Source organism: Phodopus roborovskii, unplaced genomic scaffold (assembly GCF_943737965.1).
Source record: "Phodopus roborovskii unplaced genomic scaffold, PHOROB, whole genome shotgun sequence".
Lineage (NCBI taxonomy): Eukaryota > Metazoa > Chordata > Mammalia > Rodentia > Cricetidae > Phodopus > Phodopus roborovskii.
Genome location: NW_026125927.1, coordinates 290,765 through 307,185, shown reverse-complemented (window position 1 = coordinate 307,185; position 16,421 = coordinate 290,765). Strand labels below are relative to the sequence as shown.

Genomic DNA, 16,421 nt, shown 5'->3' with positions numbered 1-16,421 from the left:
AAATACACCGTTTTTAACGGGACGCGCTAGCGTTTCCTGAGGCTAGCGCAGAGATTTCAAAGACAGACTACCTGGAATTGGATCTTAGCTTTAGATTTTCCGCAGCCTTGGACACTCGGCAATGAGAACCATCCACTTGTGCGGGATCAATAAAATTACGCGTTTAAACCATTGTTAACGCCTGTTTTTTTCTTTCCTGGCGAACAGTTAAATACTGTCATTTTACTTCTACAAGTATTAAATGGGATAAATATTTGATCCTCAGATTTACACTCAGTACTTTTTTTTTATAGGGTCAGTTTTTCGCCATTAAATGACGTGGTGTACATAGTATGACTTAAAATTTAAGGAACATTCAGCATACAGTAAATTCTTTAAGGAAAAAAAACCTTTTGTAAGGTAAATGGAAGCCCCAAAGTCGTCTGCAGCTTCTACCTGAGAGGCTGGTGCAGCCTCCTCAGATCGGTTGGGCGCCACCGCCTGGCTACCTAGGCTCATAGGATTCCCATCCAGTACAGCCGGACGCCGAATGGTGGAGGCGAAAGCCAATATCAGCACCGCAGGGCGCCAAGGAGCCTCCCTCTTCTTACCACAACTTGCCGCCCACACGGAGCTGCTGCCTTTTGCCGCCTAGCAACAGCCGGCGTGGAAGCAGGACCAACGAGAAGGCGGGGCTTGGGTTCATTAGACTCCCGCGCGCGGGCGCCTCTCCGTTGCTAAGCACCGCGACCCGCCTCCTAGCGGTTGATTTGAGCTTTTGGCTTTTGGCGGGTTGAGTTGGGAGGGGGGAGCATCATCATCTCGTGCACCACAGCCTGCTCGCGCTCAAGGGAATCAGGATCTAAGCGGGCCTCCGTAGTCGCTTTTCTACAGTGGGCGGGGCCAAGAGCGGGGTGACCCTGCCGGAGCCCCGGTTGCCAGCGACATGTTCAAGGTGAGAGCGTGGAGCCGTGTCACGGCTGTCATCGCCCCCTCTCAGATGCCGGGAGCCCTTTCCACGTACCCGTAGGGCCTCTTTGGGAATCAGACTCGGTTCCACTCGAGGCTTTGCCCACTTCCGGGCTGGCTAAGTCCTGGCCCAGCGATTCATTCACTGCTGGCACCAGCACCTGTGAGGCTGAGGCTTGGAGCCCTACCTGGGTGGGATTAGCCCTAGAGTACTTTTCTCGAGAATGAAACGCTTTGAAAATGTAAAACGCAGCTATAGTCCCCACTTCCTCGGCCAATTCCCTTTTTGGGGTCGTGGGTAGGATGAGGCCAGGTCCGGGCACTGCAGCGTTCGTGACTGGTTGCTTGGCAGGATCAGGTTTCAGAACCTGGCATGGGTAGGGGGAGGGTTAGCTTTAGAGGATGTGCAGAGGCTGGGGAGGGAGGGAGACGCTACTTTGGGGGAAGCTGGAGCTTACTCCCGAGTGAGCATTATCGTGGAGAAGTCGATTCTTATTCTTATCCCTTACAGATTTTTCTTTGGACCGTCCTCCATAAGACAGACACACAGTGAAGACTTTCAAAAACCTGAGTTTTACTGTAAAGTTATTCTTTCTTAAAAGTCAGTTATATTTTGTCATTTAAAAAAAAAATTACAGGACCCCGGGCAGTAGTGTCACAAAACTTTAATCCCAGCACTGGGGAGGCAGAGGCAGGCGGATCTTAGTGAAATTGAGGCCAGCCTGTTCTACAGAGCACATTCCAGGACAACCAAGCCTACATAAAGAGACCCTTTCTAAAAACAAAAACAAACACACAAGCATCCAGAAATCTTTAAAATCAACTCTCCAAGAAACATAATATTTATAGAATAGTGCTAATAAAATCTCAAAATTTGTGCTACCCATTTAGGAGTTTCCTGCTGCTGCAGTGTTTGGGGTGCATTAGTAAGGGCTACAAAATCATGTCATGATTTCTGCCTTCCAGTGCTGTGGTATTGCCAGTTTCTAGCTATGTGATAATGGACATGCCACTTAACTGTTCTGTGACTTTTTTCTATTGGTGAAGTTGGGGTAATAAAAATCTAATTGTAAAATACTGAAGAGAATTATCTCACTAAACCCAGAGGAAGGACGGACATTGAACTCATTGATTTGTTTGGCTCGTTGTCATTTAAGACCTGGCTCTTCTGGATTTACTATGGTATTGTTGGTTTCCTTACAGTTACAAGATGACTGCCAGTAACATTACTCTGTCATTCACTAGGGGAAGACGGCAGGATAAAACTCCCACACTTGGATTATGTTTTTTCCTTCAGGCCTGATTGGACCAACATGGGTCAGGTGTCTGTCCCTAGCCCAATAGTAGTTATCAGAGTAATATTGGGCTCTGATTAGCTTAAGTTAAATAGATTCACTTTGCTTAACCATATGGAGAAGAAATGGTTTCATGAGCACAGTGGGGTTCTTTAGGAAGGAAGAGGTATAATGGAAACTGGATCTGCGACCAGCAGTGCCCATGTCAGGTATATTCATATGAGTTTGGTCATGCTCCTCATAACATTCTCTTTATCTAAGAAATAATAAATGAAAGAATATATTTTATAACCTTTTCTAAGTTTTCCCCTAGTTTATTGTAGGAAATTAAGCAGTAGCAGTTTTATTTCTTTCTGTTTTTTTTTTCCCCCCTTTGGATTTTCGAGATAGGTTTCTATGTGTAACAGTCAGTCCTGGCTATCTGGGAACTTGCTTTATAGACCCGGCTGGCCTTGAACTCACAGACTGGTAAGTAAGCAAAGAGTGAGACAAGGATTCTGGGCAACTCTCCTACACTGTGCTTTGTTGACTTATGTCACCTGGAAAATACTGCCTCTGAGCTTGTTTTTAGGATCTGTTCAGGAACTCTGTTAAGGTTGCTGCATATAGCCCAAATATTATTTATCTTGTTTTCATTTTTTTTAAACAGTTTTTTTTTTACCATAAATCCAGATTACCATCAACTAGTTGGATCTTAGACATGATTTTTACTTAAAAATTTTCTTTAAAGCACATTCTTTGGCCAGGAGATTTCTTAACTGTTTCTCTTATACAAGTTTGTCACTTTTTCTATGTATATTTGAAAAAATCAGGGATAATTGCAGATGAAATGTATTTTCTTTGCTTTATTGGTATAATTTTTGTAGTGATATTTGTCACCCCCACAAAGAAAGTATAATAGTTTTGTGTGAGGAAAAGATGTTGATTTTTTTTCAAGCCCCAATTTTTTCTTTGCTTATCTTTTAAGATTACAGTCTTTATAGTAGATACAGAAGAACTAGGAAATAGCAGCAACTTTGGCACAAAAATACAGAATTGAAAGCTCATAAATAGTTCTATTTGCAATAGCAGAAAGTAGTTTTTCTTCTTTTTTCTTTTTATTTATTTTTTGTTGGTTTAGACAGTGTCTCAAATAGCCCAGGCTTGTTCCAAATTTGCTGCATAGCCATGACTGTCCTTGAACTGTCATGAAACCATTTCTTCTCCATATGGTTAAGCAAAGTGAATCTATTTAACTTAAGCTAATCAGAGCCCAATATGTTTTAAAAGATTTATTTATATTATTTTATGTGTATGAGTATTTTGCTGGTCTTGAACTCACAGAGATCCATTTGCCTCAGCCTCCAGAGTGCTGGGTTTAAAGGCATGCGCCACCACTGCTGGATTGATGCTACTGTTTTTAATGTTTTGAACATTTTTCATTTCAGTTCATTGTCTTTAAAATGTTCTTAAAAATAAGTGCACTTGATTATTCAGGCCAACTTATTGTGAGTATCTGTTCCCTAAGCATCTTGTAGAATGGTAATTTTTGAAACTTGGCTTGTAGTTAATACATTATTGGGTTCCTTTAGATTTACCAAGTCAGAATCTGTAGGGGAAGGTACTAGAATCTTTTCTTTTAAAACAGTCCTCTGATGATTCTGAAACCCCACATGTCCATAGACACACAAAAGGCCTTTTATTGAAAAAGAAAGGCCTGATAAGAGGAAAGGTATTTACTTCTGGGAGAATAAAAGGGCCTTGTCTTAATGTTACCATTGTGCTAAAAACACCATGACCAAAAAAGCAAGTTGGGGAGGAAAAGGTTTATTTATTGGGCTTACACTTGCATACTGTAGTCCATAACTCAAGGAAGCCGGGGCAGGAGCCTGAAGGCAGGAGCTGATGTAGTGGCCATGGAGAGGTGCTAATTACTAGCTTGCTTTCCTACTCAGCCTCCTTTCTTAGAGAGCCCAGGGGTGGCACCATGGCCTGGGCCCTCCCACAATAATCACTAAGAAAATGTCCCACAGGTTAAACTGCAGCCTGAACTTATGGAGACATTTTCTCAGTTGAGGTTCATATCTCTCAAATGACTGTAGCTTGTGTCAAGTTGACATAAAACCAACCAACACAGGCCTCCTACTTAAAAAAAATGGAAGAGACTATCCACTGGATACTCTTTAGAGTTAGAAGGCAAGTTGTCAGGGTTTTAGGGATTTGGAGGCATCTTAATTGACTCAAGTTTTCCATTTGTTTTTAAAGCAATTTTACAGGGATAGCAAGCTGGTTCCCAAGCTGCAGAATTCTGGGTAGTACTCTTTAACTTGCAAAGCAGCAAAAACACTTTAGCTTTCTGTGTACCATTATGATTTGAATGTGTATGGCATTACCTGATTTATTATCTTGGCTAATTTCCAGGAATCTACTCTCATGGCTGGAGCTGAAGAATTAATCGATGCCTGAGTCTTTTTGGTTTTTGTTTGAGACAGGGCCTGGATATGAGGGTTAGGCTGGCCTTGGTCTCACTCTATAGCCTAGGGTTGATCTTGTACTCAAGAAGTCTACATAAACCCAGGTAGCTGGAAAACAACATGAGAGAAATACAGAAAGTTCACATTTTGTGACCACAGTTCAGAGTAAGGCTAGGTAAAGTGGTTGTGGCTGGTTGTAGCAAATCTTTACTTCACATAAAAGCCCTAGGTAATAAGGTAAAGATAGAAAGAATCTAGTCAGGGATGTAGTTTAGATTGATCATCTATTAAATTGATAGAGGGCTGCTAAAAATGACCTAGGAAAGAAATGAAGGCTCAAGGAAGGACTGTACAGGAGGTGATAAAGAGTAAGTAAAAGTGACATCATTTATTAGGCATAATTACCAGAGCTTAGTGACCAAAAGGATTGATGGTGGAGGGGAAGATGACCTTGGTGTTTATTTTGTTTTTTGAGACAGGATTTCACTGTGTAGCCCTGATTGTTTGGAACTCACTCTGTAAACCAGACTGGCCTCGAATTCACAGAGATCTGCCTGCCTCTGCCTCCTGAGTGTTGAGAATAAAGGTTTGGGCCACCATTGGCTGCTTATTTTTTATTTTGAATGGGCAAAAAAGAATGTATTTAATATATATATATATATATATATATATGATGTATCTATATCTATCAATATGTATGTATCTATTATAGTATGTCTAAATGAAGGTAATTAACTTGTTTATTATTTCCTTAATTTATTCTTATTTAAATATAATCTAAAAATACTGAAGTGATAGAAGCAGACAGGAGAATGGTAGCTACCAGTGACTGGGATTTGGATTGAGGAAGGTTATCAGTCAAAGAATACAAAACTTTGGGAAGATACAGTTAGAAAGTTCTACTGCACAGCACAGTGATTATAGCTAATATTGATCTATTATATTCTATGAATGAATTTCAAAATACTTCAGAGTTTCTGAGACACGATGTAGAGATAGAAAGGCAGGCATGATGGAAAAAATGATGAGTGGTATCAATGTGCCTACCTGTGTCTTTTTTTAATTTTTCAGTTGAAGGCTTTGGAACTTTTATCTTTGGGAAATTAAGATAAAGTCTTGAAATTTGAACTCTTCCAGAACACATGTTTATGTTTTGACATCCTCTGAATTTCAGAAATGCATTTACTTTTCAGAAAGGGCAGTAAGCTTTTCTGGGTGGGAATGGCTGAGGTCATGGGTCTACTTCCGATTGTTGTACTTTGTAGCATGGAGAAAAGATTTAAGATTGCCTTTGCATTTCAGGTAATTCAGAGATGTGTGGGGCCAGCCAGCCTGAGCCTGCTCACCTTCAGGGTCTATGCAGCACCCAAAAAGGACTCACCTCACAAAAGTTACATGAAGGTTGACGAGGTAACATGCTGGTACTGTATGGCACATAGTGAATATCTGATTTTGTTAGGAGAAGTTTTATAAATTATGTGTCAAGATGATAAAAGATTTGTAGTTTGAGGTACTAGATACTAATGTATATCCTTAGCATACTTAGAAAGTATTTGAAAGGAAGACATATACATTTCCTGATAGTTTGTTCTCTGTGGGAAATTGCTGAACTTCAATTTTTCCCACACATGATAGTGGAATATAGCTAGGGACATAAGGAATAGCTCATAGATTTAATTTTTAGTGGAGAGCTTACTCTATCCCAGTGAATTATAAATACAACTTACTTCCTTTTTCTTAATAAGTACTTATTTTTAACAGATAGCTGTTTTCCCTGCCCTAATTCCTCCCAGCTCCTTTCCACCTTCCCACCCACCCAACTTTACACTTCTCATTTTCTTCAGAAAACAAGTAGGCAAACAAAGAATCAAAAACCAAAACCATAATTAAAAAAGACAAATCATTTTTGTTTTATTTCTCCATAAAACAAAATTAGAACCACAATATACAAACAAAAGGCCAGTAAGAAAAACAAAACAAAAAAACAAACAAAACAAAAAACATATGCCCAAATGAAGCAATATGGGACAAAAATCTACAAAAAATACCATTGAATTCATTTTGTGTTGGACATCTACTGCTAGGCATTGGACCTGTTCTTTTTTTTCCAAAATAAATAATTTAACTTTATTTTGTATGCATTGGTGTGACAATGTCAGATACCCTGGCACTGTAGTTAGAGACAGCTGTGAATTGCTGTGTGGGTGCTGGGAATTGAACCCAGGTCCTCTGGAAGAACTGCCAGTGCTCTTAACCACTGAGCCATCTTTCCGGCCCTGGGGACCTGCTCTTAAGTGTATTTAATATCCCCAGTGAGACTCCATTGGAGAGAACTAATTTCTCCTTTGCAAGAAGTAGTCAGTTGGAGATAACTTCTCGGTTAGAGATGGGAGCCTGTATCTGCTTCCTTCTCTTAGCACTGGAACCCTGACTAGCTTGAACCTGTACAGGCCCTGTGCATGCTGAGTTCATATGTGCTTCAGTCCTGTTGTGTCTGAAAGACACTGTTTTCTTGGAGTCCTTCATCCCCTGTGGTTCTTACAGCTCTCCTCTTCCATATACTTCCCAGAGCCCTGGAGTAGGGGTTTGGTTTTTAGGACTGAGTGCTCCAAAAGCTTTTCTGTATATTGTCCAGTTGTGGGCTTTTTACAATTTAGTTTTCTGAGTAGCCTGCCTGATTCTGGACTGTTTATCAAGCTAAGAAAACTATTCCCATTTTTCTTTCAAAGAATTTAAAGGCCTGGATTTTTTCTGGTTCCTGGCAAGATTAGATGATGCTTAAATAATTATTAGTATGTAATAGATCGATTAAATAAAATATCTTCCCTCCAGTGTTATATTCTGAACCTCCTAGTAATTATTTAGATTTTTTTAATTTTATTCCATTTCTGTTGTCTTGAAATAAAATGATGTGCAGTTGTCCCTAGTGGCCAGGCAAGATTACTTGACTAGTGTTACATAAAGCTAGGTAGCTTCTCTTTTCCCTTCCTCTCCTCTCAGGCTTCAGAAGAGTAGCATTGTTTGTGTGTGTGTGTGTGTGTGTGTGTGGGCGGGGAGGTGGCCAGTAGTGGCTACTGAGAAGCCTCTTTCCTAGGTGGGCAATGGATTTGCTCACCTGCTTTGATCAGTAGCATTCTGGTATTTGATCCATGGACCCAGTTGTTCTTCAATTCTGCTCAGTTTTTTTTCTTAAATGCAAAACAAAACTCAAGGGCTGCGAATATGGCTCCATGATAAAAGCCTGATGACTTAGTTCGGTACCTGAGACCCACATGGTAGGAGAAAACTGACTCAGAAAGTTGTCTTCAGATTGCCACACATGCACCATGACTTGTGCCCTCCCCACAAATAAACCTCCTCCATCCACTCTTTAGTAGAATTTTTGCCACTTTCAGTTTGAGGTAAAATACCAGTTACCAATCTGTAAAGTGGATAAAGGGGGCTGGAGGTGCTGGCCTTGCATGCTTGAGGCCCTAGGTTCTGTAGTTACCCCACACTACCAAACCAAAACAATAGAGTAGGTAGGGAGAAGACAGGGCACTTTGTAGTCCTGCTCTCTTGTCCTTGTCCTTAGTGAGGAAACGGAACAAAAAGCATCTGAAATAAAGTCAGTGATTGCATATAACCCTTAAGGTGACTGTTACTTACGAATTGTTTGCAATATTAACCTACAAAATGAATCATATATTACATGATCTCATAGTATATCCCTTTTTTTTGTTGTCATTTTAACATGTGTAGCTTTCACTCTACTCAGTTCCTGAGGGTCAATCTAAATACGTGGAGGAGCCAAGGACTCAACTTGAAGAAAACATCTCCCAACTCCGACATCAGTGTGAGCCATATACAAGTTGGTGTCAGGTACAACTACTGAAGACTTAATAGTGAAATGTCATTGTATGTTTTAATTATTAGTTTCATCATTTATATATTAATGCTTTCTACGTATTTAATTTACTTGGTTTAGTTTCTTAGGACCTCACTTTGTAGGGTTGGCCTAGAATTGACTACATTGCCTCAGACTGACTGGTGATCCTCTGGAGGCAGAGGCAGGCAGATCTCTGTGATGCGTGAGGCCAGCCTGGTCTATATGGTTCTAGCACAGCCAGGGCTACACAGAGATCCTGTCCCAAAAATAAACAAGCAAGGAAAATCCAACCAAACAAAAAGCCCTAGGTATGATTATAGAGTATTTGAGTGCTGTGATAGAAGGTTGGTTCCATAATTAGGTAGAATTACGTGTTTGAGTACTGAACTATTCACTCCAAGTGACCAAAGTATTATAAGTATAGATTGGCTTCTGTCCTTGCTCATGTTTTAGGTTCCACGCTTTTGTTGTAATGGAAGTGAATGTATTCTGATTTTAAAACATCTGAAACCAAAGTTTGAAATCTATAGAATGCTTTTGTAGGCTCTGGTACATATTTGCTGTACTTGATCTTGATTTTGAAAAGAAAGGAAGGAAAATATGTAGATGTGTATAAGATGATCCGGATTTATTTTACTTGAGATCTGAAAATTCAATTTTAGTCTAAGACTTTTTGTAAAAATTTGAATTTCATCAATTATGCTGTTGCTGAACTACCAATTGAGGGAAAAAAAAGCACACAAGCTCTATCAATAATATAAGCACACTACACACACACTTTACCACCTAGCTATTTCTCAGCCCACTTTGTTCTATACTAAAAGTATTTTTCTAAGCTGGTTGTGGTGGTACATGCCTATGACCCCAGTACTAAAGATGCTAAAGGAGGATGGTTGCTGCAAGGTTGCAGCTTGCCTGGGCTACATAAGGAGACCCTGTCTTTGGGAATAAGCGCTTTGTTTACCTTTCATCCTGAGATCTTTTTTTTTTAGCGACTTTTTTCTTTGATATTCATATAACAAAATATCCATCTACATCATATGCTGGTTATCACCATGCTTATTTTGGTACTGATAAATGGCAAAGTTTTCTTGTAATTAGGATGACTTTATTAGACACATTGAATTCTTCATGAAGAAAAATATGTCTAACTCCTGGCCTTTTTTCTTCAGACCAGGAAATTTTTTGTTCTTTCTTGAAGAACTAATTGAAACTTTAAAGTGGCAAAATGATTAAGCCAGCAAAAGAGATAGACTGTCCTTCCAGCCTTCCAGACTTTGATACACAGTTTTTTCTCTTTTTGAAAGGATTGATTGTGTGTGTGTGTATACCTGTGAGAGTGTATGCACACAGAGAGGCCAGAAGAGAGCATCAGGTTGCTCAGAGCTGGAGTTACAGGTGTTCAGGTGTTTTGGGATAGCTGGCTTGTTAAATGGGTGCTGGATCTGAACTCTAGACTTCATGACTGTCCCACAAGCATTGTGTTTTTTTTTTTTTTTTTTTTTTTTTTGCTTTTTCGAGATAGGGTTTCTCTCTGTAGATCTAGCTGTCCTGGAACTCACTCTGTAGATCAGGCTGGTCTCAAACTCACAGAGATCTGCCTGCCTCTGCCTCCCGAGTGATGGCATTAAAAGCGTGAACCACCAACACCTGGCTAATAGTTGATTATTAATGAAATGATAGCAGTTCTTTAATCCTCCTCCACATTCAATATTTGTTTTGCAAGCTCATTTGTATGTGGATAATTTGTTCTGATTTAGACCAAAATTTATAAAATAGTCCTTTTCTCAGTGGCAGCTCATTCTGATACATTTTAATAACCCTGTACTACTACTTTTCCTTTTCACTATGAGTTCTTGAAGATTCTTTTAGCTACGTTCTCATTTCCTTTAGGACCATTTGATATTCATGTACAAGCCACCCTTACATTTTTATTCATTTATTTATGTTACGTGTATGGGTGTTTTGCTTGCATGTATGGCTGCGCTCCATGTGGGTGAGAGTGTCAGATTCCTTGGGACTGCAGTTATAGGTGGCTGTGAGCCACCATGCAGGTGCTGGCAATCAAACCAGGTCTTCTACAAGAATATAACTGCCAGATCATTGCTCCAGCCTCATGTACAATCCATTTGATTGTTTGCACTTTTATTTTCTTTGGGGGTGGGGATTTACACATTTGTTTGCCAGAGCTAGCTAGCATGAAGCTCAGTTCCTTCCTTGTGCTAGATAAGAACTTTGCCATTGAGATACGTCTCTAGCTCCTCAAAACCATTGTATTGCTGAGAGGATGTTGACAACTTCATTTACTTTAGGATTGCGATGTCTTCTTAAAATTGAGTTATCAACTTATTGGTCTCAGTAAAGCTGCCCATTCCTACTTCAAAGGATCGTTTTCCAAATGTAGATTCTAAAATCATGGCAAATCATAAAATAGACTTAATTTTAAAGACAGTGTTAATCTTGTGGGGAAATCGTCACCTCTAATTATCAAGAATATCAATTGTGTCTTTTAGGATTTTTTTGTTATTTTTAAGTGTGTGTGTGTGTGTGTGTGTGTGTGTGTGTGTACACGTACGTGTATGTGCCTGACTTCAGGTGTGTGTGAGGAACAGAGGCATTGTAACTGCCTGGAGCTTGAGTTACATATAATCTTTTTTTTGAAATATTAATGATTTTATCGAGAGAGTGCTGGTACATACTGATTAGTGGTATCTCCAAACATATACATTAAAAATAAAATTATTTGTGTGATACATTTAACTTTCTCCCGTTATCAGACCCTCTAGCCATCATTATTGAGGGATTTTTTTTTTTCATTTGTTTGTTTATTTCAAGGAGATGGAAAAAAGCCAAGGAAAGTAAGGATGTGTTAGATTTCCTTATGAGTTACATAAATGCAACCTCCACGGGTGTGGCCAAAGTCATCACAGTGTGTTACTTTGCCCACAAAAGGAATAATGTCTTTTTAAAATTGGTTTTATTCTGAAAATGTGGAGGATATTCTAGTTGAACATTTTTATGCAAGCTCTCACTGCTGTCTAAAACCATGTTAGGTCCATCAGCTCATTCTAATTGGCAGGTTGAAAAAAAAATGGTGTTCATGTTGACAGACGCTGGTGTTTTTCACAGAACAGACACCCATTTTCGTTTCTTTTGCTTTCCAACATCTCGTGATGATGACAGATGTTTCTGAATGGTTTCAGTGTCCCACCAGAGCCTTAGAACAGTTGCTCAGGAGTTTCTCAATGTCTCTGGCTGCAATTTCCACCAGCTGGCGTGCATTATTTGGCTCCACGGTATACAACTCTTGATATTTTTCATAAATATCGGCAAGCTGAGTCACTCTACTTGCTGTTTTGGCCAGTATGACAAGATCTTCTTGCATCTTATCCACATATGACTTGATAGTGACGGCCGAAGGGAAGGGCTTCTCGTACTAGGGGCCGATCAGCCAAGATTGGAAAAATGTTAGAGCCAAGGCCAGCAGGCAGCCAGCAGCCATCTTCGCGATCGAAGATCAGTGCCCTCCTTGGCACTGGCAGAGGTGGCTGGGATGCACGCGGGGGCGGGGGGACCGAGGCCGGGCGCCCGATGCCTAAGGGAGGGCGCGCGGGAAGAGGCGGGCAGGGCACGGGCGGGGCTGGGCAGACTCTCTAGCGCGTGGTGGCCACAACGTGCCTCGGCTGCCTTGCTTGCACCGCCATCAAGGGCGACTGTGCAAATGGAGCTCGGCCAGCCTGCTGCCGGCGCCGGCGCGTTCAAGGTACATATAATCTTAAGCCACCTGCCGTGGGTGTTGGAAATTGAACTCTTGTCCTCTGCAAAAATGGTGTGTGCTCTTAACCACTGAGCTATTTCTCTAATCTTTCACATTTCTGTCTTATTATTAATTTTAGTCTTAGGAGTGAGAAGAGTAGGTTGTCAAAACCAATCTATTAAAATCTTTGCTTCCTGTGGCAATAGTAAAGCATTCTGATGAACACGCAACTAGTGAAAGGTAAATTACAAAAGAGAGAAAAAAAAAAAGCAATGAAACTGAAAGTAGATCGTCTTGTTTAAAAACTGTTACTAGCTGGAGATATAGCTCAATGGTAGTATATATGTTTAATCTGCTAGAGGCCCAAGATTCATCCCTAACACTGAACAGTGTTAATAATGGTAATTTATGCAGTAAAAACAAATATATTTATTCTGCTACTTTCCAGTCAACAAACCCTACTCATTCCATTTCTTTTTATCTTCTTAGGAAATATACTCCCAAACTAAACCCAGAGTGGAGCGCTTTGTCCAGTGGGGATTAGGTAAGTTCAGTTTTAATTGGGCATAATCAATTACTTCATCCTGTTGGACTATTAAACTGGGTTTTCATGAATTGATGCTGGAGGTCATAGAGCCATTGAAATAGTATGGAAAAATTTAGAGCTATGTAGATGTTTTCTGGAAGATGATCCATATTAGAATCAGGTTTCAGAGTAGTACATCAACATTATTGGGATTGTCGGACTAGCAAGTACTTGTACCCTGAATTAAAAAAAAAAATGTTCAGGGCTGGGGATGTAGTTCAGTACCAGAATGTTTTCTTAGCATCTGTGAGGTCCACTGCTTTAAAAAAATTGCAATGCAATCCAACATGGTTACTCCTATCCATATTTTCTGAATCATAGTAATTCATTAGCTACTATTAATAAATATTGCATATGCCTTTAATCCTAGTACTCAGGAGACAGAGGCAGAGCCAAAGGGGCAGAGGGCCAGAGGGCCAGAGAGGCAGAGAGGCAGAGAGACAGGGGCAGAGAGAGAGGTGCAGAGAGAGAGAGGTGCAGGAGAAGGGCAAATATAAAGGGGCAGAGAGAGAGGGGCAGAGAGAGAGGCCAGAGAGAGGTGGCAGAGAGAGAGAGAAACAGAGAGACGGGCAGACAGGGGGCATACTTTAAAAGGAGAGAGAGGAGCAGAGACAGAGGGTAGAGAGAGCTGTAGAGAATGAGGGGTAGACATAGGGGCAGAGAGAGAGGAGCAGAGATAGAGAAGGACAGAGAATGGAGCAGAGAGAGAGAGAAATAGAGACACAGAGGGACAGAGAGGGAGAGGCAGAGATAGAGAGGGCAGAGAGAAATGGCAGAGAAGGGGCAGAGAGAGGGTGGTCAGAAAAAGAGGGTCAGAGAGATTGTTGGCAGAGAGAGGTGGCAGAGAGAGAGAGAGAGAGAGGGATAGAGAGTGGTGGCAGAGAGAGTGGTGACAGAGAGAGGGAGCAGAGAGAGAGGGGCATGGAGAGAGGGGCATAGAGAGAGGGGGCAGAGAGAGAGGGGCATAGAGAGAGGGGGCATAGAGAGAGGGGCAAGGAGAGAGGGTCAGAGAGAGAGGGGCATAGAGAGAGGGGCATAGAGAGAGGGGGCAGAGAGAGGGGCATAGAGAGTGGGGGCAGAGAGAGAGGGGGCAGAGAGAGAGGGGGCAGAGAGAGAGAGGGGGCATAGAGAGAGGGGCAGAGAGAGAGGGGCATAGAGAGAGGGGGCAGAGAGAGGGGCAGAGAGAGAGGGGCAGAGTGAGAGGGGGCATAGAGAGTGGGGGCATAGAGAGAGGGGCAGAGAGAGAGGGGCAGAGAGAGGGGGGCAGAGAGAGAGGGGCAGAGAGAGAGGGGCAGAGAGAGTGGGGGCAGAGAGAGGGGGCAGAGAGAGAGGGGAATAGAGAGAGGGGCAGAGAGAGAGGGGCATAGAGAGAGGGGCAGAGAGAGAGGGGCATAGAGAGAGGGGGCAGAGATAGAGGGGCATAGAAAAAGGGGGCATAGAGAGAGGGGGCAGAGAGAGAGTGGGGCAGAGAGAGAGGGGGCAGAGAGAGAGGGAGCATAGAGAGAGGGGGCAGAGAGAGGGGGCATAGAGAGGGGCATAGAGAGAGGGGCATAGAGAGTGGGTGTAGAGAGAGAGGGGCATAGAGAGTGGGTGTAGAGAGAGAGGGGCATAGAGAGAGGGGCATAGAGAGAGGGGCATAGAGAGAGGGGCATAGAGAGAGGGGCATAGAGAGAGGGGCATAGAGAGAGGGGGCATAGAGAGAGAGGGCATAGAGAGAGGGGGCATAGAGAGAGGGGGTAGAAGAGAGGGGCAGAGAGAGAGGGGGAAGAGAGGGGGGCAGAGAGAGGGGCATAGAGAGAGGGGGCAGAGACAGAGGGGCATAGAGATAGGGGGCATAGAGAGCGGGGGCAGAGAGAGAGGGGCATAGAGAAAGGGGCATAGAGAGAGGTGGCAGAGAGAGGGGCATAGAGAGAGCGGGCATAGAGAGAGGGGCATAAAGAGAGAGGGCATAGAGAGAGGGGGCAGAGAGAGAGAGGGGAATAGAGAGAGGGGCAGAGAGAGAGGGGTATAGAGAGAGGAGCATAGAGAGAGGGGCATAGAGAGAGCCGGCAGAGAGAGAGGGGCAGAGAGAGAGGGGGCATAGAGAGAGAGGGGCAGAGAGAGAGGGGGCATAGAGAGAGGGGGCAGAGAGAGGGGCATAGAGAGAGAGGGCATAGAGAGAGGGGCATAGAGAGAGGGGGCAGAGAGAGAGGGGCAGAGAGAGAGGGGGCAGAGAGAGAGGGGACATAGAGAGAGGGGCATAGAGAGAGGGGCATAGAGAGGGGGCAGAGAGGGGGGCATAGAGACTGGGGCCATAGAGAGAGGGGACAGACAGAGAGGGGCATAGAGAGAGGGGGCAGAGAGAGAGGGGGCAGAGAGAGAGGGGCAGAGAGAGTGGGGCATAGAGAGAGGGGCAGAGAGAGGGGCAGAGAGAGAGGGGGCATAGAGAGAGGGGGCAGAGAGAGGGGGGATAGAGAGAGAGGGGCATAGAGAGAGGGGGCATAGAGAGGGGGCATAGAGAGAGGGGGGGCATAGAGACTGGGGCCATAGAGAGAGGGGACAGACAGAGAGGGGCATAGAGAGAGGGGGCAGAGAGAGAGGGGTCAGAGAGAGAGGGGCAGAGAGAGAGGGGCATAGAGAGAGGGGCAGAGAGAGAGGGGGCAGAGAGAGAGGGGGCAGAGAGAGAGGGGCAGAGAGAGGGGCATAGAGAGAGGGGGCAGAGATAGAGGGGCAGAGAGAGAGGGGCAGAGAGAGAGGGGACATAGAGAGAGGGGGCAAAGAGAGTGGGGGCAGAGAGAGAGGGGGCATAGATAGAGGGGGCAGAGAGGGGGCAGAGAGAGAGGGGCATAGAGAGAGGGGCAGAGAGAGAGGGGCATAGAGAGAGGGGGCAGAGAGAGGGGGCATAGAGAGAGGGGGCAGAGAGAGAGGGGCATAGAGAGAAGGGAAATAGAGAGAGGGGCATAGAGAGAGGGGCATAGAGAGAGGGCAGAGAGAAAGGGGGCAGAGATAGAGGGGCAGAGAGAGAGGGGCATAGAGAGAGGGGGCATAGAGAGAGGGGGCAGAGAGAGAGGGGCATAGAGAGAGGGGGCAGAGAGATAGGGGCAGAGAGAGAGGGGAATAGAGAGAGAGGGCATAGAGAGAGGGGCAGAGAGAGAGTGGGGGCACAGAGAGAGAGGGGCATAGAGAGAGGGGCAGAGAGAGAGGGGCAGAGAGAGAGGGGCAGAGAGAGAGGGGCATAGAGAGAGGGGGCATAGAGACAGGGGGCAGAGAGAGAGGTGCATAGAGAGAGGGGGCAGAGAGATAGGGGCAGAGAGAGAGGGGAATAGAGAGAGAGGGCATAGAGAGAGGGGCAGAGAGAGAGGGGAATAGAGAGAGGGGTCATAGAGAGAGGGGGCAGAGAGAGGGGCATAGAGAGAGGGGGCAGAGAGAGAGGGGCAGAGAGAGAGGGCATAGAGAGAGGGGCAGAGAGAGAGGGGCATAGAGAGAGGGGGCATAGAGAGAGGGGGCATAGAGAGAGGGGCATAGAGAGAGGGGC

The 16,421-nt window shown here is 43.8% G+C and overlaps 1 protein-coding gene across 1 annotated transcript in view; it reads left to right on the top strand.

The window, feature by feature from the left end:
- Positions 1 to 769: 769 nt before the first annotated feature.
- Apoo (apolipoprotein O) overlaps positions 770 to 16,421 on the top strand; it is a 69,070-nt gene continuing 53,418 nt past the window's right edge. The window contains exons 1-4 of the mRNA XM_051178987.1: positions 770 to 934; positions 5,999 to 6,106; positions 8,438 to 8,557; positions 12,811 to 12,865. Of these exons, the coding sequence (XP_051034944.1) occupies positions 926 to 934; positions 5,999 to 6,106; positions 8,438 to 8,557; positions 12,811 to 12,865 (292 nt within the window). The 5' untranslated portion in view covers positions 770 to 925. The remainder of the gene's footprint in view (positions 935 to 5,998; positions 6,107 to 8,437; positions 8,558 to 12,810; positions 12,866 to 16,421) is intronic.